The sequence below is a fragment of the Enhydra lutris genome, unplaced genomic scaffold (assembly GCF_002288905.1).
Source record: "Enhydra lutris kenyoni isolate GAN:26980312 unplaced genomic scaffold, ASM228890v2 scaffoldscaffold78, whole genome shotgun sequence".
Taxonomy (NCBI): domain Eukaryota; kingdom Metazoa; phylum Chordata; class Mammalia; order Carnivora; family Mustelidae; genus Enhydra; species Enhydra lutris.
Window position 1 is genome coordinate 4,222,385 of NW_019154162.1, and position 23,115 is coordinate 4,245,499.

A 23,115-nucleotide genomic window follows, 5' to 3' on the forward strand; every position below is an offset into this window, starting at 1 on the left:
TTTTATCTTTCCCATTAAAAAATGTATATGAAGGGGACACATGGGTGGCTCAGTGGGTTAAAGCCTCTGCCTTCAGCTCAGGTCATGATCCCAAGGTCCTGGGATCGAGCCCCACATAGGGCTCTCTGCTCTGTAGGGAGCCTCCTTCCTCCTCCTCTCTCTCTCTCTCTCTCTGCCTGCCTCTCTGCCTACTTGTGATCTCTGTCTGTCAAACAAATAAATAAAATCTTTAAAAAAAAATGTATATGAAGAAGAGACTGGGTGGCTCAGTAGGTTAAGTGTCTGATTCTTGATTTTGGCTCAGATCATGATCTCAGGGTTGTGGGATCAAGTCCGGCATCAGGCTCTGTGCTCAGTGTCAAGTCTGCTCCAGATTCTCTCTCTAACCTCTCCCACTGCCCCTCCCCCTGCTCGCTCGCACTCTCTCTTTCTCTCTCTCTCAAATAAATAAATAAATCTTTTTTTAAAAAATGTATATTTAGGGGCGCCTGGGTGGCTCAGTGGGTTAAGCCGCTGCCTTCAGCTCAGGTCATGATCTCAGGGTCCTGGGATCGAGTCCCGCATCGGGCTCTCTGCTCAGCAGGGAGCCTGCTTCTCTCTCTCTCTCTCTCTCTCTCTCTCTCTCTGCCTGCCTCTCTGTCTACTTGTGATCTCTCTCTGTCAAATAAACAAATAAAATCTTAAAAAAAAAAAAAATAAAATGTATATTTAACTTAGTTCTACTCACTGCTTGACTGATTTGGTTTTATTTATTTATTTTTTTTTTCTGATTTGGTTTTAAAAGTGTTAGAAACAGAATTCTTTCACACCTGAAACTATTATGAAATTGTATGTCAATTATACTTCAATTAAGAAAATTTGAAAAACATAAAGAAATGGTGGTGTTCATAAGACCCATCTGAGAAGCCCTTCCCTTCTCTGTAAGAGCATATCAATAAAAAAATATCACTATTTTCTTGGATCATCTTGAACCCCCTAAAGAGTATCACACACCTCCAGAAGCTGTGGGTTAGTATACTGTAATGTGGCCATTTCTTGCTCAATTTCTGCTTGTGTTTTCTTCTTCTCTTCCAATTTAATGTCCTCTTTTCTGTCATTCAGTACCTCATTTGGGGCAGGAATTGGAACTTTATTTTGCATCCAAGCCTTGGGAAAGAAGAGAATATTAAAATACACCCTAAGTGTGTATATTACAGTGAGAGAATGAGAAAAAAATTCTGTAATGTCACTGGCTCATTCCAACTTGCCAAATACAAGCCAGCCAGCCTTGTATACTGACTGTCTTTATTTGTAATGCTCCTTCCTGTAACGAGAATGAGTCAGGAAAGCACAATATCGGGTAGAAACTACTAACCTGATAAACACTGTAAGATCTTACGTGTTATTGAGAATGAAAAGCCTGCCCACCTCTTTGAAAGGGCACATGCACTTTGTGTTGAGGGGACAAATAAAGCAGAAGACAGACAAACGAAGAAGAGAGTCAACATACTCTCTCTGCTCCATGCTTTTTTCTTCTCCTTCCTCTGATAGCTTGGATAATAAGAGGTAGGTGAGAATAAAAGAAGAGCTACAAGAATCATGACCAACTCAGCATTAACTGCAGAGCAGCAGATGGGAACTTTGTCGAAGAATACTCCAAAGAAGTCTGTAGTATAGAAATACTTTCCATAGATGAGACAATGCAAGAGGCACTCAAGAAGCAGAACACCACGGTGCATGGACAAGTTGGGACTGCTGCTAGTTACTCACCTGCTGGAACTGAGCAGGAATAGGTTTTGCATAAGGAACTTTCTTCTGAGGAACTTTTTTCTGATCCTTTTGCATCACCTCCTCCATTCCCCAGTCCAAACCTGGAATCGTCATTTCAATTTCATTTGATTCATCTTTCCCTATAACCACAAAAAGAAGCAGTTAGCCAAGGAAATGAGAGCAAATGGCCACGTCATCAATAAACACATTTTTGAACGGGGAAAAGCTGACAGCCTTCCCTTTGAGATCGGGAACACGACAAAAATGCCCACTCTCAACACTCTTGTTCAACAGAGTATTAGAAGTCCTAGCAACAGCAATCAGACAACAAAAAGAAATAAAAGGTATTCAAATTGGCAATGAAGAAGTCAATGCTCTCTCTTCGCAGATGACATGATACTTTATATGGAAAACCCGAAAGACTCCACTCCCAAACTAGTAGTAATACAGCAATTCAGTAATGTGGCAGGATACAAAATCAATTGCTTTCTTATATACTAACAATGAAAATACAGAAAAGGAAATTAGAGAATCGATTCCATTTACTATAGAACCAAGAACCATAAGATACCTGGGAATAAACCTAACCAAAGAGGTAAAGGAACTACAGAACATTCATAAAAGAAATTGAAGAAGACACAAAAAGATGGAAAAGCATTCCATGCTCATGGATCAGAAGAATAAACATTGTTAAAATGTCTATACTGCCTAGAGCAATCTGTACTTTCAATGCCATTCCGATCAAAATTCCACCAGCATTTTTTAAAGAGCTGGAACAAACAATCCTAAAATTTGTATGGGATCAGAGGAGACTCCGAATTGCTAAGGAAATGTTGAAAAAGAAAAACAAAACTGGGGGCATCACACTGCCTGATTTCAAGCTTTACTACAAAGCTGTGATCACTAAGATAGCATGGTACTGGCACAAAAACAGACACACAGACCCAGTGAAACAGAGTAGAGAGCCCAGATATGGACCCTCAACTCTATGGTCAAATAATCTTCGACAAAACAGGAAAAAATATACAGTGGAAAAAAAACAGTCTCTTCAATAAATGGTGCTGGGAAAATTGGACAGCTATGTGTAGAAGAATGAAACTCGACCATTCTCTTACACCATACACAAAGATAAACTCAAAATGGATAAAAAAAAAACCTCAAGATAAGGCAGGAATCTATCCGAATCCTAGAGAACACAGGCAGTAACCTCTTTGACATCGGCTGCAGCAACTTCTTTCAAGATATGTCTCCAAAGGCAAAGGAAACAAAAGTGAAAATGAACTTTTGGGACTTCATCAAGATCAAAAGCTTCTGCACAGCAAAGGAAACAGTCAACAAAACAAAGAGGCAACCCACAGAATGGCAGAAGATATTCACAAATGACAGTACAAAGGACTGATATCCAAGATCTATAAAGAACTCAATCTGAACACACACAAAACAGATAATCACATCAAAAAATGGGGAGAAGACATGAACAGACACTTCTCCAAAGAAGACATACAAATGGCTAACACATGAAAAAATGTTCATCGTTATTAGCCATTAGGAAAATTCAAATCAAAACCACATTGAGATACCACCTTACACCAGTTAGAATGGCCAAAATTAACAAGACAGTAAACAACAAGTGTGGGAGAGGATGTGGAGAAAGGGGAATCCTCTTACACTGTTGGTGGGAATGCAAGTGGGTGTAGCCACTTTGGAAACAGTGTGGAGATTCCTTAAGAAATTAAAAATAGAGCTTCCCTATGACCTGCAACTGCACTACTGGGTATTTACCCCAAAGATACAGATGTAGTGAAAAGAAGGGCCATCTGTACCCCAATGTTCATAGCAGCAATGGCCACAGTTGCCAAACTGTGGAAAGAACCAAGATGACTGTCAACGGATAAATGGATAAAAAAGATGTGGTCCATATACACTATGGAATATTACGCCTCCATCAGAAAGGATGAATACCCAACTTTTGTATCAACATGAACGGGACTGGAAGAGATTATGCTGAGTGAAATAAGTCAAGCAGAGAGAGTCAATTATCATACGGTCTCACTTATTTGTGGAGCATAAGGAATAACATGGAGGACATGCGGAGATGGAGAGAAGTGAGTTGGGGGAAACTGGAAGGAAGATGAACCATGAGAGATTGTGGACTCTGAGAAACAAACAGGATTTTGGAGGGGAGGAGGTGGGGGGTTGGGTGAGCCTGGTGGTAGGTATTAAGGAGGGCACGTATTGCATGGAGCACTGGGTGTGGTGCATAAACAATGAATTCTGGAACACTGAAAAGAAAAAAAAGAAAAAAGAAAAAACCACATTTTTTAAAGAACAGACTTTAAATATGTAGTTTATATCACTTTTATCAACATGTCTCAACATAAACTATTTTGGCATTTTTAAAATAATTTAGTATCATGAAAGTTATTAACAGCTCTACAAAAAAAAATTTTTTTTTTAAGATTTTATTTATGTATTTGACAAACAGAGATCACAAGTAGGCAAAGAGGCAGAGAGAGAAAAGAGAGGAGGAAGCAGGCTCCCTGCAGAGCAGAGAGCCGGATGTGGGGCTCAATCCCAGGATCCTGGGATCATGACCTGAGCCGAAGGCAGAGGCTTTAACCCATTGAGCCACCCAGACGCCCCCCAAAATTTTATAAAAATAAAACACATAGGTACAATGTCTCTTACCCATCTGCTCTTGTTCCATAGCTAATTTTAGTTGTTCTGGTATTCCCATTCCTGGAATTACTGCCAGGCTATTAGGTTCAAGGTCATCTATAAATAGGAATACATCTATTATCACAGAGATTTTATAAACATAGTGGCCCAATAAACGAACACTTTATAAAAATGAAACCTTAATCAATCAGTAAACTATGAAACTAAATTTAGTTTCATATAATCTTTTCCATAATGCTTTAATAAGAGAATATCAGATTTCAAAGAAGGATAAATATGTGAATCTTACCATATTCTACTCCATCTTCAGACATTCCAGGCAATAGGTTGAGATTATATCGATCTCGCATTTTATCACCTGGCCGGTTTCGGGTCCAGAATTTGCTGTTAAAATAAAAGTGATTGGAGGGGTGAGGGGAGGAGGACAGTTTCAGTATATTCCTGGGCACTTAAGAGTACCAAACAACCCACCAGTAAACATAACAAAGTTTTACAGTGACTTTCTTCTAAAAATTTAAGATGTCAAAATATTTTTTAAATATGAAGGCAAACCAAAATTCAAGTAACAAAGTCATACTCAATACTCTATTTCTTATTATTACATACGTATCAATAAACCACTACATGTTCCTAGGAAGTTGGACTACAAATATATTAATCTATCAATAAATATAAATCTTCATTTTCTGCTGCTCCATGAAGAGAGTAAGTCCTTGTTATTTTTTATATAAAGCTTACCTAGTATGGTCATTTGAACCTGAGCAGAGAATATGTCCAAGAGGATGCCAAGCCAGACTCCAGATCATTCCTTCGTGGGCCATCTCCATCCCACCCACTTCCTTCTCTACCCTGTAATAGCATCACAGAAAGAAGTCTTTTCACAAAAGTTACCAAAAAGGAAAAAAAGGGGGGGGGGGTCATTTTCTTTTGCTGTAACACAAATCTACCAAAGCCTGTTACTTTGAATCTGGTCAGTTCCATGTGTTTCAGGGGTATTCATTTGGTCATCAACAATATATTCTTTTACTGAGGAGTACTTCAGAGGGAAAAATGGTTGGAGAATGAATTCACCAATCAGAAACAAAGAAATCTGCTTTAATCTCCCTTGATGACTTCTAGATCCGAAAATAAAGGTGCTAAGTTTTCTATTCCAAGCTGAGTTTACAGAATTGAAAACTGCAGGAAGTCTCTGATATAGGACATAGGAACACTCAGGAAAAAGACAAGACATTATGTTTTACACTTTTGCGTGCTCTCTTCATAAAATATACAACTTCTTTACATGGTAAGTATCACATACCCCACATGCCAGAATAACAAAGAGCCATCGGACCCTCCACTGGCAAAAAGTCCTTCATGAACAGGATGCCAGGCCACAGCTGCGAAACAAAAACGTGGGCAAAGGCAAAATTGTTAGGATCTCAACAGACTACAGGTGATAGAATGAGAAGCATGCCACAACCACTGACCTGTGGCTTCTTTCTTATGACCTCGGAAGACTTGAAGCTCTTCTTTCAGGTTTCGGATATCAAAAAGTTTACAGAGGTGGTCACGTGATGCAGTGAGTAGCCAATTGCCATTGAGATTTAATTTCACTTCCATTACTGTGTTTTTATGGGCATGACTAGAAACAAAGTACCAAGAAAATAATCTGTCAGAATTCAAAACAAGGATAAATCAATACAATGGCCATTTTTGTTAAAAAGCACATGGGTCAAGACACAAGAGGTTGGGCCTCCTGGCAAGAGGTTTGGACATTATTTTTGTGGCTGACCTATTTCTTTCAAGTTTACTTTTAATGTGGTCTTGTTATGTTACAAGCTTTATTGCTTCTTAATGTCCATTATCTAAGTACAGTTTTCATTAACCAATGAAAACAGCAGCAGAGCTTCAACTGTATAGAAAAGCTTATCTGTGAAGCAGGGGAAGCACTTGAACACATAAATTAATATTCAATAAAGCTCATTAAATTTTCAAAATTCAGTGACACTCCTCTCATTAAGACAAGCATTAAAAAAAGAGCACAGGATAGTTTGAGGGTTAATTTGAACTAAAAACACTACAAATCAAGGCCTACAAAATGCACATCTCCAAGGAGCACCAGTCACAATGTGTCCTATTTGGTTGTGGCCACTGGAGTTATGTAACAAGGCAGCCTTGCTCCAACCAGCTCACTCTGGATTTGGCTCACTTTCCAGTCAGAAGGACCAGGATGCAGAGGTGTGATCAAAACACATGTTAATAATATGTTTATTTAACTATGAATAGTGACAGATAATAATAAAAAATAGTAATATAAAATATAATAATATAAAATATATGTTGTAATATAAAATATAATAATAGGTAATTTTAAAAAGACAAAACTTTATTATGAGGCTGCATCGTAAGTAAGCACCTCAAACAGAAAATGAGAACGGATTCAAAACTGGGGAAACTGAGGAATTCAAAATTCCTCTACAAATAGAGGTGGTAAGATGGAGAAGACTGGGCTGTGTCTAGTAAGTAAGTGGGTGCCACCTTAGCTACATAGAGTGCCAAAATGTATCACAAGGAGAGACCACAACCTAGGATAGTGAGAACCACCTTTTCTTCATCTTTGTCCTTGCCCCCACTCCCAAGGATATCCAAATTAAATTTAGATACATACAGAAGAACAAAAATCATATTTAATTAATAAGAAGACCCTAGGTACAAGTTCATCTGTTGTGTACCCTAGTTTTTCATGAATACACAGGACGAGAGAAGGCTCAAAGTTAAAAAGTACAGACAGTCTCGTTCCCCTTTGTTTAGGGACCAAGGTGTGGTTCCTATCACTTACAGTGTTGCAAGACTCTGCCCAGTCTTGGGATCCCAGAACTTGATTGGCTGTTGACTATCTTTACTTCCTGAAACAACTAACCCTTTTGTTGGATGCCAGTCTACACATTTCACATCTGCACCATGCCCTGTTGGAAACAAGTAGAAATAAAACCTAATCAGTCATATATTTAAAGCAGCACTCCATTCTAATTTAAACCAAAGCAGACAAACTTAATAAACGTTTTGATCCTAGTACTCCATCATCTTCACCTTTTTGAAAAGACTCTTTTGGTTTTGTGTGGGGAAGACTTTTGAATAGAGCAACCTCTTTTGAGGTCAAGATGCACAGGAACAGTTCCTCTTCTCAGGCAATAAGCTCAACTTCTTGCCTACTTCTGGCTGGCCAAAGCTTTTTAGAAGCTGTGTCACTCAAGCCCCATATTTAAAGCTTGTCATGTTTTTCTGGATGATCCTAATTACTAGGCACAATTCTTGTCATTCACTCTATAGTTTTCCCACTTTGAAGTAGTCCTTATAGATCAAAAGTCCTAAATTCAGGTTCACATGCCAGCGCTTTCTAGATGTGGCAGTAGGAAAAATATTCTATCTTTCTGATGGAATTCCATTTACTAAAATGCAAAAGGAGAAAAACAATTCCTGCTTCATTTACACACACACACACCAGATGAGATGATGGTAAGAGCTACTCTGTGGAGTGCTTACTAATATGTTAGGGCATGATGGAATATTTAAAAGCATCACCTTTTTAAATCCTCACAAAATCTTGAGGAAGGTATTATCATTTTATCTGTTTTACAAGTGAAGAAAAGAAACAGAAGGACTGCAGGGGTTAAGACGTCCTAGTTTCTAAAGCTAGTCAACAAGAACAGGAGCTGGAATCTGAACCTGATCTACAGGATTCCAGAAACAGTTCTCTCAATCACTGTGCTAATGCATAGGGTCACTTAACAAATAGAACACATTAACTGACAAAAGTGAAAATCAGAACTTCTACAATTGAAAGAGATTAGTAACTAATTTTTGAAAAATCAGTGCTGTCCAGAAAAAGGCTCAGAAAGATTTTATACAGCAAATGCCCTACAATGCAGGTAAAAAGTGAGGTGAAGAATATTTGAAACTGGTCCCTCTCCAACCAGGACCAAATCCAGCTTCTATGAAATCTGAGGTGGGAAGGAGGAAGGATATGGAAGAATAGCAAGAGAGGGAAGAAGGGAAGAGTGAAGAGATGATTTTAGAGGCAATGGGAAGTGAATCTGCACCAATTCAGAAGGGGAGTAATTTGTGTCTCAAATAGGCATGGACTTAAGAAAAGACCCCATGCTGGCAAATATGTAGGGAGATACCAACTGCCTGGACAACAGTTTGACAATGTGTGCCAAAGCATGAGAAACATGCATTATCCTACAACCTGAGAACCTCATGCCTCAGAATTTATCCTGAGGAAATAATGGATGTCCAAAAAGATCTGCCTACACAAATGTTCAATGATAGTTTATTTTTAAATGCCCTTGAATAGGAAACATATTACAAAATATATTTCAGTATGGCATATGTGCTCAATGGAATATGATGCACCAGTTATAAATGATACTATAGTAATTTGTTAATTAAAATATTCATGATACGATTGAAAAAAGAAAAACACCAGTGTGTGCAGCATTCCTGATGTCACCACTGTAAAAGAGAGATCAGTACCATGAGTGTGCAGGCACACCTATCTAGAGAAAAATGCAAGAAGTCTAGACACCAAACTGTTAAACAGAAATAATACTAAGCTGAGTAGAGGTAATATGGTTATTCTTATTTCCCTGTTCTGTTTTTAAGTTTTCTTTTGGGGTTTTTTGTTTGTTTTTATATCTTCTACAGTGAACATATATTTTATAACTGGGATCTGAAGGTGCAAAAAGGGAAAGAGGTTTTGTGTTGCTTTGATTTTATCAAGAAAAAGAACCGAGGATGGAAAGATTAAATAGAAATACAATTCAGTCTTCCAGTCCCTTGCTTGGCTTAAGAACTTTTTTTTCAGGGTTGTTGCTGTTTTTTTAATTTACTTAAGTAATCGCAAAACCCAATGTGGGGCTTGAACTCACTAGCCCAAGATCAAGAATCATATCCTCTCCTGACATAGCCAACCAGGCATCCTAAGAACTTTTAATGCCATTAACAATTTGATCCTAAAAAGATATGGCCAGGGAATTTAAAAAAAGCTTTATGGGTCACTATCACCCAAAATTAAATATTATGTATAGATATGTGTGTATCTTAAGCAAATTTGGAAAATACATGAGGAAACACTTTTAAAATGTGATGCATTATGGAAAAAAATTCATACTCTTAGCAGCCACCTCTACCCTCACCTTTTCTGAGATGCTTTTGTTATAAAAGTGTGTTTAGTTTAAAGAACTATATGCAAAAAAAAAAAGATTAAAAAAAAATTTAAAAAAAGGAACAACAAAAATATATTTGAGCTGCTTTGAATTGTTTTCTGACATTTTCTAAAATGTATTTGAGGGGCGCTTGGGTGGTACAGTAGGTTAGGTGTCCAACACTTGGTTTCGGCTCACGTCATGATCTCAGGGTCATGAGACGGAGCCCTGTGTCAGGCTCCATGCTTAAGACTGCTTAAGTTTCTCTCTCACTCTTCCTCCGCCCCTCCCCTAACCCTCTATCTCTCAAATAAATAAACCTTTAATTTTTTTTTTAAATAAGGGCGCCTGGGTGGCTCAGTTGTTAAGCACTGCCTTTGGCTCAGGTCATGATTTCGGGATCCTGGGATCAAGCCCTGCACTGGGCTCCCTGCACAACAGGAAGCCTGCTTTTCCCTCTCCCACTCCCCCTGCTTGTGTTCCTTCTCTTGCTGTGTTATGTCTCTGTCAAATAAATAAAATCTTTTTAAAAAAATTTTTAAATAAAATAAAAAGTATTCAAGTAGAACCTAAGCAAGTGAGTAATCTCATCTATCCTATTCTGCTAAATGAGTTTACCCAAATCCATACATATCACTAAATATAAATCCAACTAATTGGTACTGATTCTAGGGTATTATTTTATTGGTTACTGTCCTTAATAATAAAAATACTGTTACTACTAGTGAGCACACATACTTCTTACACGTATGGAACTATTCGAAGCAAAGTATGTATACTGACTAGTACTTTACATATGAAAATTACAAAGTACAGACAGGTTAGGCAATTTGCCCACGATCACACAGCTGATATGTGGCAGAGCAGACACCTTGAATGCAGGGAGCTGGCCCCCAATCCATAGCTCTTAATGCCCATTCTATTCTGCCTCCTTAGATGTGGAAATGTTAGTCTAAGAGTTACAGGAGGAAAAGAAAATAAGTCTCTTCCTATTTGCTTCTATATGCACAAAGACTCATTGAGAGATAGCAGACAGGGAACAGATTGGAGGGCAGCTATTCAAGTCTTGACATTATTTTATTTTTGAACCACATGCATGGGTCATCTACTTTTTTAAAATTAAATACAAATAAAAGACTTATTTAAGAAAGTATGTACAAAAAAATGTGCATCATGCTAACATTTATGGCTTAAAAAGAGACACACACGTACACAAAGCACACACATACATTTGCTCAAATATGCATAAAATATGAAAAACAGAAAGAAAACAGAAGAATCATCACATTAATTGTCCCCAAGAGAGGGAACTGGGTAAGAAGACTTCACTGTATACTGTTTGGTAATTTTTAAATACTGAAACACAGGAATGATCCATTGGGGGAAAAAATTCGATGAAAAAAAATTAATTTACTAAATAGCAAAGGACTGATTGCTCTGTAAAGTGGATATGAAATCATTACAAGTAGCACATAGCACTTTTATATTTTTTCAAATGAAAAGGAGGAAAAATAAATAGCTTAACCCGGCACAGAAGCACAACTTTGCACTGATTTGCAACTGCTTTCTTCTTTAGTAAAAAAAATGTTACTGAATTCCCAATGAAGTGAGAAAAACGATTTCAAACAATAAAACTGTACCCTCTCATGTCACATTTAGATCCAGAACAATGAGACTAATAGAAATTTATTCTAAGAAAGTAACTTAAAGGATTTTTTTAAACTTTTATATTTAAAAGATGGCAGTTGAAACTTTGCTCAAAATAATGAAAACAAATTTCAGAGGTGGGATAAATTAAATGAACTGTGTTATGGACCAAAAAAAGAACAAAAAACTATTAAAATGAGGATTCTAGAACAAAAGAAAATGCTCATGAAATAAAGTGCATTTTTTTTTTAAGATTTTATTTATTTATTTGGCAGACAGATCACAAGTAGGCAGAGAGGCAAGCAGAGAGAGAGGAGGAAGCAGGCTCCCTGCTGAGCAGAGAACCCAATGTGGGGCTGATTCCAAGACCCTGGGATCATGACCTGAGCCAAAGGCACAGGCTTTAACCCACTGAGCCACCCAGGCGCCCCTAAAGTGTATTTTAAAACAGCAAACAAGGGGCACCTGGGTGGCTCAGTGGGTTAAGCCTCTGCCTTTGGCTCAGGTCATGATCTCAGGGTCCTGGGATCGAGTCCTGCATCGGGCTCTCTGTTTAGCAGGGAGCCTGCCTACCTCCCTCTACCTGCCTCTCTGTCTACTTTGATCTCTCTCTCCTTGTCAAATAAATAAATAAAATTTTTAAAAAAACAAAACAAAACAAAACAAAAAAAAAAAACAGCAAACAAGAGGTACCCAGCTGGCTCAGTCCATGGGACATGCGACTCTTGATCCCAGGGTTCTGAGTTGAAGCCCCACGCTGGGTGTAGAGATTACTCAAAAATAAAATCTCAGGGGCGCCTGGGTGGCTCAGTCAGTTAAGTGTCCAACTCTTGATTTCAGCTGAAGTCATGATCTCAGGGTGATCAGCCCACATCTGGGCTCAGGGCTCAACACTCAGCAGGGAGTCTGCTTCAGGATTCTCTCTCCCTCTGCCCCTCCCACTGCTCATGTATACTCTCTCTCTAAAATAAGTAAATAAATCTTTAAAAATAAATGAATTTTAAAAATAAAATCTTAAAAATAAATAAATAATAAAACAGCAAACAAACTAATACATGCATAAACCGTGCATATGCCATGGGGCTGATTATAAAAATGTATAGGTTCAAAAATGTAGATGCAAATAAGTGGCAAATGAAAACTATATTGAAATACCAGAAACAGAGGTGAAGTTTTCACATTTTCTCTAATGTTATATTGTATTTATCATCACAAATAACACAGGTTAGATTTATGTGTGTGTATAAACTCTGATGTTTTTAAAATGAGAAAAAAAATAAGAAATTAAATTGAGAAATAAATTGAGGAAAAAAAGGAACTTTGATAGATAATATTTCCTCCATCAAAGTAGCAAAAATTAAATTTGGTGACACAGTGATAATAAGAGAGGAACAGACAATGTCATCCACAACTGGTTGGAAAGTAAATTAGTACAATTTTGGAGGGAGGCCATCTGGCCATATCTATCAAAACGTTACAACTCTTGGGGCGCCTGGGTGGCTCAGTGGGTTAAGCCGCTGCCTTCAGCTCAGGTCATGATCTCAGGGTCCTGGGATCGAGCCCCGCGTCGGGCTCTCTGCTCGGCAGGGAGACTGCTTCCTCCTCTCTCTCTCTGCCTGCCTCTCTGCCTGCTTGTGATCTCTCTCTGTCAAATAAATAAATAAAATCTTTAAAAAAAAAAAAAATGTTACAACTCTTAATTCTGCTAGAAATTTACCCTATGTCTGTAGCTGTAAAATCACACCAAAATTTTACAAAGATAGTTTGTTTCACCTTGCTTGAATTCGAAGACTGGAAACACCTAAAAATCAATAAGGGGTTTTTTGTTTTTTTTTTTTTTTTAAGATTTTTATTTATTTATTTGACAGAGAGAAATCACAAGTAGGCAGAGAGGCAGGCAGAGAGAGGAGGAAGCAGGCTCCCTGCTGAGCAGAAAGCCCGATGTGGGGCTTGAACCCAGGACCTGGGATCATGACCTGAGCCAATGAGGGGTTATTTAAGAATATTAAAGTAAATCCATATAACTGAATACTACATAGCTGTTAAAACTGAGGCAGGAAGAGGGAACTTTTGGGGGGTGATGGAAATGTTCTATATCCTGATTATGGTGGTGGTTACAAAAATGAAGCAGAGAAAACTTTTTGAAGGGACTGAAATGTTACATATCTTTATTACAGTATATGTATTTGTCAAAGTTCATTGAACTGTATAACTAAGAAAAGGCTGAATGTTACCACATGTAACTTATACCTCAATAAGCCTTTTAAAAAGTACAAACAGGGGCGCCTGGGTAGCTCAGTGGGTTAAAGCCTCTGCCTTTGGCTCTGGTCATGACCTCAGGGTCCTGGGATTGAGCCCCGCATCAGGCTCTCTGCTCAGTGGCGAGCCTGCTTCTCCCTCTCTCTGCCTGCCTCTCTGCCTACTTGTGATCTCTATCTGATGAATAAATAAAATCTTTAAAATAAAAGTACAAACAGAAAAGCAAGGTGTAATTTAATCCAATTTGTAAAAAAGGAAAGTTAAGCTGGTAATAGTTTTTTAGGGAGAAAAAAATGCTATGAGAATAAGAAAGCATTTACTCTTGGACTGCGTAAAGTTTTTAACACATTCTTTTATTACTTTAATTAATGGCAACTGCCTTTGGTTTCTCTCATTTCAAACCTCAAGAATGACTGATACTAATTAGTGTCCTTGTTTGCCAATACAGAACCAGTACTTGTGGTCCCAGAAAGATGTGTTTCAAAGCCTCAGTGGGGATGCACTTTTTCAGACAGTTCTCAGACTCAGTATCACTAAATGAAGTTTCAAGAATATTATGGGTTTTGTGAGCTGAGTGCCATATATAAAAACTTAATTTTACACAAATTATTCTCTCACAGAATAATTGTTTGGAGACCCAAACACATAGCTTATCAATTTAACCATTAACCCAAAAGAATGTCTCTATACTAATTTTTATCATTTCAAAGGTCCAGAAGTTCAGAATAGAACCATTCAAAATTCTTTGTGACCCCCAAACATGGAAATTTCAAGAATGTAATTAGTGTTTGCAATACTGAAGCAATTAACACAGACTTACTACAAAATTTATTCAAGTAAATTTTTGGCCCAGTGACCTAGATATTTTAGTACTAACAACATCTTGCTGATAGCTCAAGATTTTAAGACTAAAAACTGCTTGTCAATGGAAGACCCAACATTTTGTAAAGTGGCCCTTAATTAAAACATTTCAGAATCAAGCCCATAAGACAATATAAAGATAAAATTCTCAACATCCAACCCTCTCCAGATACTACAAAGCCTAACGCAGGATAAGGTGTAGCCTTGCAGGGAACTGACAGGAGTCTACAGGGAGACTGTGGCAAACACATAAACTCTTGGTAGGATAACAGCTTTAAAAAGCTAGCAATACAGACGCATTGCTACTACCAAGACTCCAGGATCCCTGGGAAAGGTCATAGTACCTATCCATACTTGACTGCATAAATTAGAAAGGGAGGATATGCCAGAACAAAGATTTAAATATTGAAAGTTGGAGGTTCAACTGCCAATTTCTAAAATTAAGAGATTCCAAGTGCAAATCATTACATAAAGATCAAGAGTGTCATAATAAATCTATGTGTGGAATTCCCTTTAAATATTTACAAATACTTAAGAATCTCACCTGCACTGTTGAATACAGTAACTTAGCTACCTAAATTTGTCTTAATCCAAGTTAAAATTTAGGTTCCTCATTCACTCTCTATAGCATTATTTCAAGTGCTCTAAGGCCACATGTTGACTACTACCTAGTATACTGGATAACACAGATCTAGAATAGTTCCATCATCAGAAAAAGTCCTACTGGACAACACTGATTTAAACTAAAATTAGCCATTCTAAAGGAAGTTTCTACTTACACTCTCGTGGTTGTATTATTTTTACTCTGCTACATAATGAACAACAACAAAAAAGTATCTTCAATTGCTACTAGAACTAGGTAAGACCTGCAAAGGTATCCAGGTATCCAGCCCTGAAATTGTTATCTAAGAGAAAACTGAGGCCTAAAAGGGCTAAGCCAATGCCCAGAGGTGCCCCGAATTTTCTTCCTATTCCTATCTTCCCTTCACCTCACTAAATATAACATCCAAATTAAGTGGCAAAATACAGTTGACCCTTGAACAGGGGTTGGAACAGTGCAGGGTCACTTACATGCAAATATTTTTTGATATACCATATAGTACTATAAATGGTTTTCTATTTCTTATTTTCTTGCTAACATTTTTTTCTGTAGCTTACTTTATTGTAAAAACAGCACATAATACATACACAAAATATGTGTTAATCAACTATTTATATTATCAGTAAGGCTTTCTGGTCAACAGTAGGTTATCAGTAGTTAAGTTTTTAGGGAATCAAAAATTATACGAGGATTTTAGACTGCAGTGGAGGGATCAGCACTCCTAAATCCCTGTTGTGAAAGGGTCAACTGTAGTTCCTTTTGTTTCATTTATTAATCAAATGTAACTGAGGAGGTTGTAGTAGACAAACTTCTGTACACCTTTCCAAGTCTCAGAACTACATAAGAAAAGAATTTAGGGGTAAAATTTAAAAATAAATACATAAATAAGAATTACTTCTTTTAGACTCTTAATCACAAAACAAACTGACGGTTGCGGGGGCGGGGGGCGGGTAGGGAGAGGGTGGTTGGGTTATGGACATTGGGGAGGGTATGTGCTATGGTGAGTGCTGTGAAGTGTGTAAACCTGGCGATTCAAAGACCTGTATCCCTGGGGCTAATAATACATTATATGTTAATTAAAAATAATAATAAAAATAAATAAATAAATATAAATAAATAAAGCTGAATGGTATTGACCAAAAAAAAAAAAAAGAATTACTTCTTTTACCTTTCTAAGAAGTAATTAGACTGATTCTGAAGAGCAGGGTCTTGTTAAAAATAAAGGAATGTGAGGAGAAAAAAAGAAGAAAGGAATGTGGCAACCATGCCCCAACCCCACCCAAAGAAATTATAAATTAATCTCACCATATGGGGTTACTTTCAGGTATTAAGCTTTGGAGAGAGTGAATTTTGCATATTTCTTAGCTAGCTAACACTCTCTTTGGTCCTAGCTAAATGAATAGTAACAGAATTAGCATCTCTCGGAGGCTGGTGGCATTGGTTTGTGGACTGTATCTGACTGTCTGAGGGTTGTTTAACTTACTACGTCAGAATAATCAACTGCAAAAAAAAACCAATTAATTGTACATTAGAATTTATACCAAATGGGAAGAAAATGATTTTACTTATTCCACTTGATCATTCCTTCACATGCTCATTTATGTGCTCTTTCACTGGCTCATTAATTCAAAATAAGTGTGCATAACAGCAACCTTCATTGGGCTCCTATTTTGGATGCTTGATCTCTAAAATATGTGATCACCAAACAAAATGAAGACTGAACACTGGGGAAATATTTGTAGAATCATATAGTCCAGGTACAATAACTTTTAAGAAAGTTAATACCTGGAATAAAAATTTTCAGAATAAAGACTGAATTAAGCTAACAAAACAACTAGTGCAGGGGGCGCCTGGGTGGCTCAGTGGATTGAGCCACTGTCTTTGGCTCGGGTCATGACCTCAGTGTCCTGGGATCAGGCCCGCATTGGGCTCTCTGCTCAGCGGGGAGCCTGCTTCCCCTTCTCTCTCTGCCTGACTCTCTGCCTACTTGTGATCTCTCTGTCAGATGAGTAAATACAATCTTTAAAAAAAAAAAAAAAAAAAAAAAAAACAGAAAAATCTCTTCTAAAAAATGTTACACTGGGCGCCTGGGTGGCTCAGTCAAGTAAAAGGGTCTGCCTTCAGCTCAGGTCATGATCCCAGGGTCCCGGGATGGAGCCCTGCATCAGGCTCCCGGCTCAGCAGAGAGTCTGTTTCTCCCTCATCCTCTGCTCCTCCATTCACTGGTGCTCACTCACTCTCAAAGTATTTTTTTAAAAACTAAAAAATAAATAAAAATTTTACACAACTATGCCTAAAATAGCAAGGTACAGAATGCAAAACAATTTTTCCTAACTAATGAAAACAAAACCTGCTTGATACGTGTGTGTGTGTGTGTGTGTTTTAAGGGAGATCCTAGAAATAAAGTGCAGAGACTCCTTAATAAACCCTAAAATTCTAAAAACAGGGCCGATGTTTTAGTCTTTAGATATTTGGTGAACAGTTCCAGATGTGTTTTTGTAGAAAGTGGAGGCTTCCTGTTTATCATTTCCTATCTCAGAACCATAAGGTGCAGTGAGAGTTACAAGCCAGCAAGGGAAAGAGGTCTGTTTTTGGACTCTTCCTTCAGAGGAAGAGGTTCCCTGGTTTCTGCGATATTGTATGTAAAAACTGTGTCCCTCTGTGTATTTTTCAAGAACCTCATCTCTCCTCCACATTCTCACGAGATCCTAAGGGACCTATCATCCCACAGAGGTAAAACGTCCTGCCTTAAGACAATGCATATGACCCCGAGGCTCGGTGAACAGTCTGAAAACCAATATATAGTTTTATTTGAAGGTCAAAAATGGTGTCCATTTTCCCATTTTATTTTTCCTGGATCAGACCAGTATACGAACAAACCTTAAGAAAAATTTCTTTTATACATAACTTACAAAAAGCACCAAGATTTTCTAATACAGGAAGAAAAAAGCAAACAAAGATTTCAAGTACCATCTTGTACATTAACAGTTGAAGAACTGTTATTCAAGAAAATGTGTCAAACATTAACAACAAATTCGGTCTACTTCCAGCCACAGAAACATAAAATGTAACAGATCAGTTTAAGGCAAAGGATATTTGTTGCCATGGTCCACAGCCAGACATTTCAGTATTCAATAGATTAGCCCACTCAAGAATTTAAAAAAATGAAACAGCATAATTAACTTGTACCCTGGCCAATGAATATGCAATTTATTATCATTTTACCTCCCTTTTTTGCAAAGTGATTTTAAGCTTAATCCAACAGTCATTATCAACTGAAAGTGATATTATTAGTATTTGTCATCCAAATCTAGAAAGTGACATTAGTAAAAATCTATAAAATTAAATGGAAAGTCAATCATGGAACAGTATACCTCTAGGCAGTGTTTTTCAGGAAGCATGTTCAAAGCCACAACAGAGCACGAAATCTTGGGTGAAGGGGTTCTGTGGTCAAAGAGTTGTGCAGTGCTGAATTTTAAAAATTAACAGGTTTTTTTTTTTCCATGTCTGAGAGCCTTCAGTGCTTTCAATATAGATTACAAATCTGCAGGTGAGAATGTGACCATGAGTCTTTTTTCCTCAAAGCACTTCCAAATCCCTCAGAAGATGAATCTGGGAAATTTTTAAATGCTAGCTTATTTTCTTGTTTGGCAATGAAGAGCTTAAATCCAGGAGAGTGGACACCTCTGGGTAAAAAGAGGAAAGGCACTAGGGAGAGGTGCATAAAGGGACTTTTAACCATATCTGTAATGGGTTCTTCTTTTTAAAAAATTTCAGAAATAAGCATGGCAAAATGTAAGGATTTGACACAGTTGAGTGGTAACACAAAAGTGTTTATCAGGTTATAAAAAAAATGTGAAATGTATGCTGTCAGAAGAGTATCCAGTATACAAACATAAAAACTCGAATGAAACAAGGATGTAGAAACATAATAAATTTGCCAGATTCCTACTTAAGTCACACATGTAATTTGCGTATGCAAGTAAATGGTTTCTATTTAACTGTACTATGTATTTACACAGAAGACTGACAAAGGCTGAACCAAAAGAAACTGTCAAGTAGGTTAAAAACTGAAATTAAGGAGTGCCAGAATCGCTTAAGCAACTAACTCTTGGTTTTGGCTTGGGTCGTGACCTCAGGGTCCTGGGATGAGCCTGAGTTGTTTTGGGATTCTGTCTCCTCTCTCCCTCTGCCCCTCCCCTCCCCCTGCTCTGTCTCTCTCTCCAAAATAAATAAATCTTTTTTTAAAAAAAACTGGAAGTAAGCATACATCTCATAAGATTAATGCCATGTAACTACTTCTGGCATTAAGGTGAAAACTTTTAATGAATATATGACATGTAAATAATTCCTGAGTCCAATAAAAACATGTGCAGCCGTTAAGTTTTGCCGAAACTTACATTTTGGACTGCTACTAAACTTATACAATAATGTGGGGGGAGGACATAACAAAGAAAAGCACAATTTCCATTTGAGTCAATTTTTAAAATTGTATTTAGAAAAATCTTGAAAACTATGAAAGGGAGAAAAATAATCAGATGACTGATACAACAGGAAAATCTCCATTTGTTTCTCAACCCATTGCCTGAGAGTATATAGAATGAATGCTGATCCTCTATATTCTTCTGTTGTAATAATCAGAAAGAATTAACTCTGCAGCATGTTTCCTGCCCAACAGCAAATTACCCTTTGTGGCCCTTTTTTTTAAAATTTCATTAAAAGGATTTTTTTAAAAAGCTAGTTTGGAGAATATTCATCAAAGACATTTAAAGGGAAGGAATGCAACAACTGAATGTTCTTTCAACCTTCATTGTTATTATACTGTCCCAAATATTAACAACCAGGTATCACAGAGCACATCAGCCATTAGTCTGAGGTTAGAAATACATGGTATCCCACACACAAGGTAGAAACCAGCTACAAAGTCCTTTATAAGAAAGTGTGCACAGGGTGGGAGTGGGAGCGAGAGAGAGAGAGAGAGAGAGAGAGAGAGAGTGTGTGTGTGTGTGTGTGTGTGTAATCAGACGCCAAGGTTTTCTAGCAAACATTTCTGCACACATTCGTAATTCAATAGTAATATATAGATGGTATAACAGTCTTAAAGAGTCAAGAAAAGAAGCATATAATCATCACTTGAAAAACTAGAAAGAAAGTGTAAAAACAAAACAAAACAAAAAAAACTTTAAAAGAATGATGGGAAGGTTTGGCAATACCAAGTCTACCAAAAAGAGCAGTACCTATGCTACATTAACAATAGAGTCATCAGTGCCAGCAGATTCCTTGGCCAAGAATGAAAAGAAGCCATGACTGAAAGAAAGCCTTAATAAAGAAGAAAAAGCAGGATCAAAAAGGAAAACAAGAAATTTTAAATGGTACTTAAGGGCATTTCTAGGGAAAGCCTTCCTTCTGAAAAAAAAAAAAAAAAAATTAAAACAGTAAACTGGTTAATCACCCTCAGTTGGCCAGAATAAGGACACTGTGTTTTAAAAATTGGAGGTTTAGATACATGAAAACAACGCACAATCCTGGCCAAACTAGAAGTAATTAATTAGCCCCCATGGTAATCATAGCCATGCACAACTATACTTTGAATCTCTGAGTTTTGCCAGAATGTACTTGGGTGTATTTGCATTTGGGGGAAATGTGGCTCCCTATATAATCTTATTCATCTACTACTAAGGAAGGTAACAGTGGCAAAGTTAAAGAAATTTGCCTGTATCAGAATAAGGTTACATGAACCCCTAAATAACTGCTAGAGGCAGGGTCTATCGCATGATTCCCAGAAGACTGTAATTTCAAGCTATTATTAAGAACTTTTTCTATACGTAAGTAATCTGAGATGGCATTACACTCTAATTGGATCTTGACAATTTTTTCCCTTTATGTTTCAAAGCAGAAATAAAGTTAACTGGGAGCTGGTTATATTACTTAGCTTCCATCATAGCAAAAACAATAAATAAATAGCCATTAGTTCACAATTATATAAATAACTGAATAAAAACAAGTAAGAAGGAGGAAAAGAGTTGAGCCTCTTGTGCATGAAAATTCCAAATAACTTACATAGTTACTTCACCCTCAAGAATGTGGAACAGAACACCCCTTAAGTGTGGGTCCTACTTCATGACTTCCTTCCAAAGAGTACAGTATGAAAAAAGGGGAAAGAGTAGCCTTACACTGGAGAACTCCAACACGGCCTCAACCTGGTGACCAAGGTCATCAGATCATGTTGATAATGTATATCCTTGCTGTGATGTGATGAAATGACACTTTACTCTGTGATCTTCTTCCCCAACTCCCATAATACCAAAACCAATCATGAGATACACATCAGATAAATCCCAATTGCATGACATTCTATAAACTACCATAAAATTTCTCATCAAAACACTGGCTCCAAGAAGACTGGAAAAAGATCCTGACAGTGCTAAAGTGGGGGGAAACTGAATTCACTACCCAGCCAATGCCTCATTATAAACAAAAGCATGAAATGAAGATAAACAATATTTTAATTTCTCCATAGATCTCAGAAAGAAAAAAAGAACTCTTTACCATTCTACAAATATGGAAACCAAGTAATAAATACTTACTAGGAAATGTGAAAATCCAGGCCACCTTAAGTTAAACTTGACACATTATAAGGAATACCAGCATTTCCTTGTGGAGGTGACTAAAATCTGCCATCTTCTTGTATTTTATTGAATGAATGAATGAATGAATAATGAAAAGCCAAAAGAACAAAAAATACATCTATGCACACTGTATTAAAAATCAAAACTATATTCTTAGGGAAAATAGATCAATGTTTAATTCTGCCCTCCTCTCTGAGCACCAGAAAGACTGATTCACAAATATTCTCATTTCTACATAAAATCTACTATACTGTACCTTCCCTCTCATAGGAAGAAAAAAACAAGAGATGAAATTAGCTTTGTCCAATAGGAGCACAGGTACAGTATTATTTGAAATCAAAGAAAGGATATGTTCAATATACTTTAATTCATATTGGTATGTTGTTTAGTGCTCATGTGCTATACAACGCTTGATAGTAAAAAATTTGGACTAAACCTGACCTATTTAAACATTGGATGTTATTTAACCAGTTATGGGCTTCTGTAATTTATTTAACCCTTGCTAAGTCTTAATATTTTCAAGTGTAAAATGTAGGTTACTCAACTAACAGGTTGTTTCAGAAATTAAATGAGATATATAAATAATTCAGTGTCATGCCTGGCACCCATTTTGAATAGACAATAAATAAAAGCTCTTATTTTGATCCAATCTCTGCCTTCAAAAATTTCACCATGGGGACAGATATTTCCATAGTTAGTTATCCAGCAAGAGCTGTTCCTACGATGACAGAGGATAGGAAAGCAGAAAATGGCTCGATTTAAAAATACTCCCACAAAGTAAGACTTCTTAAGACTTTGCTAAATTTCAGTTTTCAAATGACCTTTGAGAAAAGAACACTGAGCTCTAACTACCAACATCCAACCCATCCAAGATTAGCCTGGATCTAATGCCGTTTCTCTCTCAGAACTGGAAAATCTAAAATGGGAGTGACCATTGCCTTTATTACTTTGTCTATGTTTTAAGTAACTAAGAAAGATGGGTAATATTTTCAGGTAACTATTGGTTCCACTAGACTAAAATGCAGTCTCCAAAACAGACTTATTTTTATATTTATGGAGTAAATGTTCAATGATTCCCTCTACATTTTTTTCTATTTTTAAAGAATATTAACTCATTTCTAGGGAGAAAGAAACCTACAGGAAAGATATGAGGTTTAACTCAAGTGTCTTTCAGTGACTTTAATTAATTACTTACCTCTAAATCACCCATTGTCATGAATTCTTTCAAGCTTCAAATACATGATTAAAAACTTAAATACAGGGACGCCTGGGTGGCTCAGTTGGTTAAGCGGCTGCCTTCGGCTCAGGTCATGATCCCAGTGTCCTGGGATCGAGTCCCACATCGGGCTCCTTGCTCAGCGGGGAGCCTGCTTCTCCCTCTGCCTCTGCCTACCACTCTGTCTGCCTGCGCTCATGCTCTCTCTCTCTCTAACAAATAAATAAAATCTTAAAAAAAAAAAAAACTTAAATACAGGGGCACCTGGGTGGTTCAGTTGATTAA

At 37.2% G+C, this 23,115-nt stretch overlaps 1 protein-coding gene across 4 annotated transcripts in view; it reads right to left on the reverse strand.

The window, feature by feature from the left end:
- LOC111160874 (WD repeat domain 33) overlaps positions 1-23,115 on the reverse strand; it is a 123,418-nt gene that overhangs the window by 17,639 nt on the left and 82,664 nt on the right. For all 4 annotated transcript variants that reach the window (XM_022524262.1, XM_022524263.1, XM_022524261.1 and 1 more), the window contains exons 8-15: positions 7,250-7,376; positions 5,898-6,052; positions 5,729-5,807; positions 5,167-5,277; positions 4,718-4,812; positions 4,438-4,524; positions 1,750-1,889; positions 994-1,146 (exon numbers count right to left, since the gene is read on the reverse strand). In XM_022524262.1, the coding sequence (XP_022379970.1) occupies positions 994-1,146; positions 1,750-1,889; positions 4,438-4,524; positions 4,718-4,812; positions 5,167-5,277; positions 5,729-5,807; positions 5,898-6,052; positions 7,250-7,376 (947 nt within the window). The remainder of the gene's footprint in view (positions 1-993; positions 1,147-1,749; positions 1,890-4,437; positions 4,525-4,717; positions 4,813-5,166; positions 5,278-5,728; positions 5,808-5,897; positions 6,053-7,249; positions 7,377-23,115) is intronic.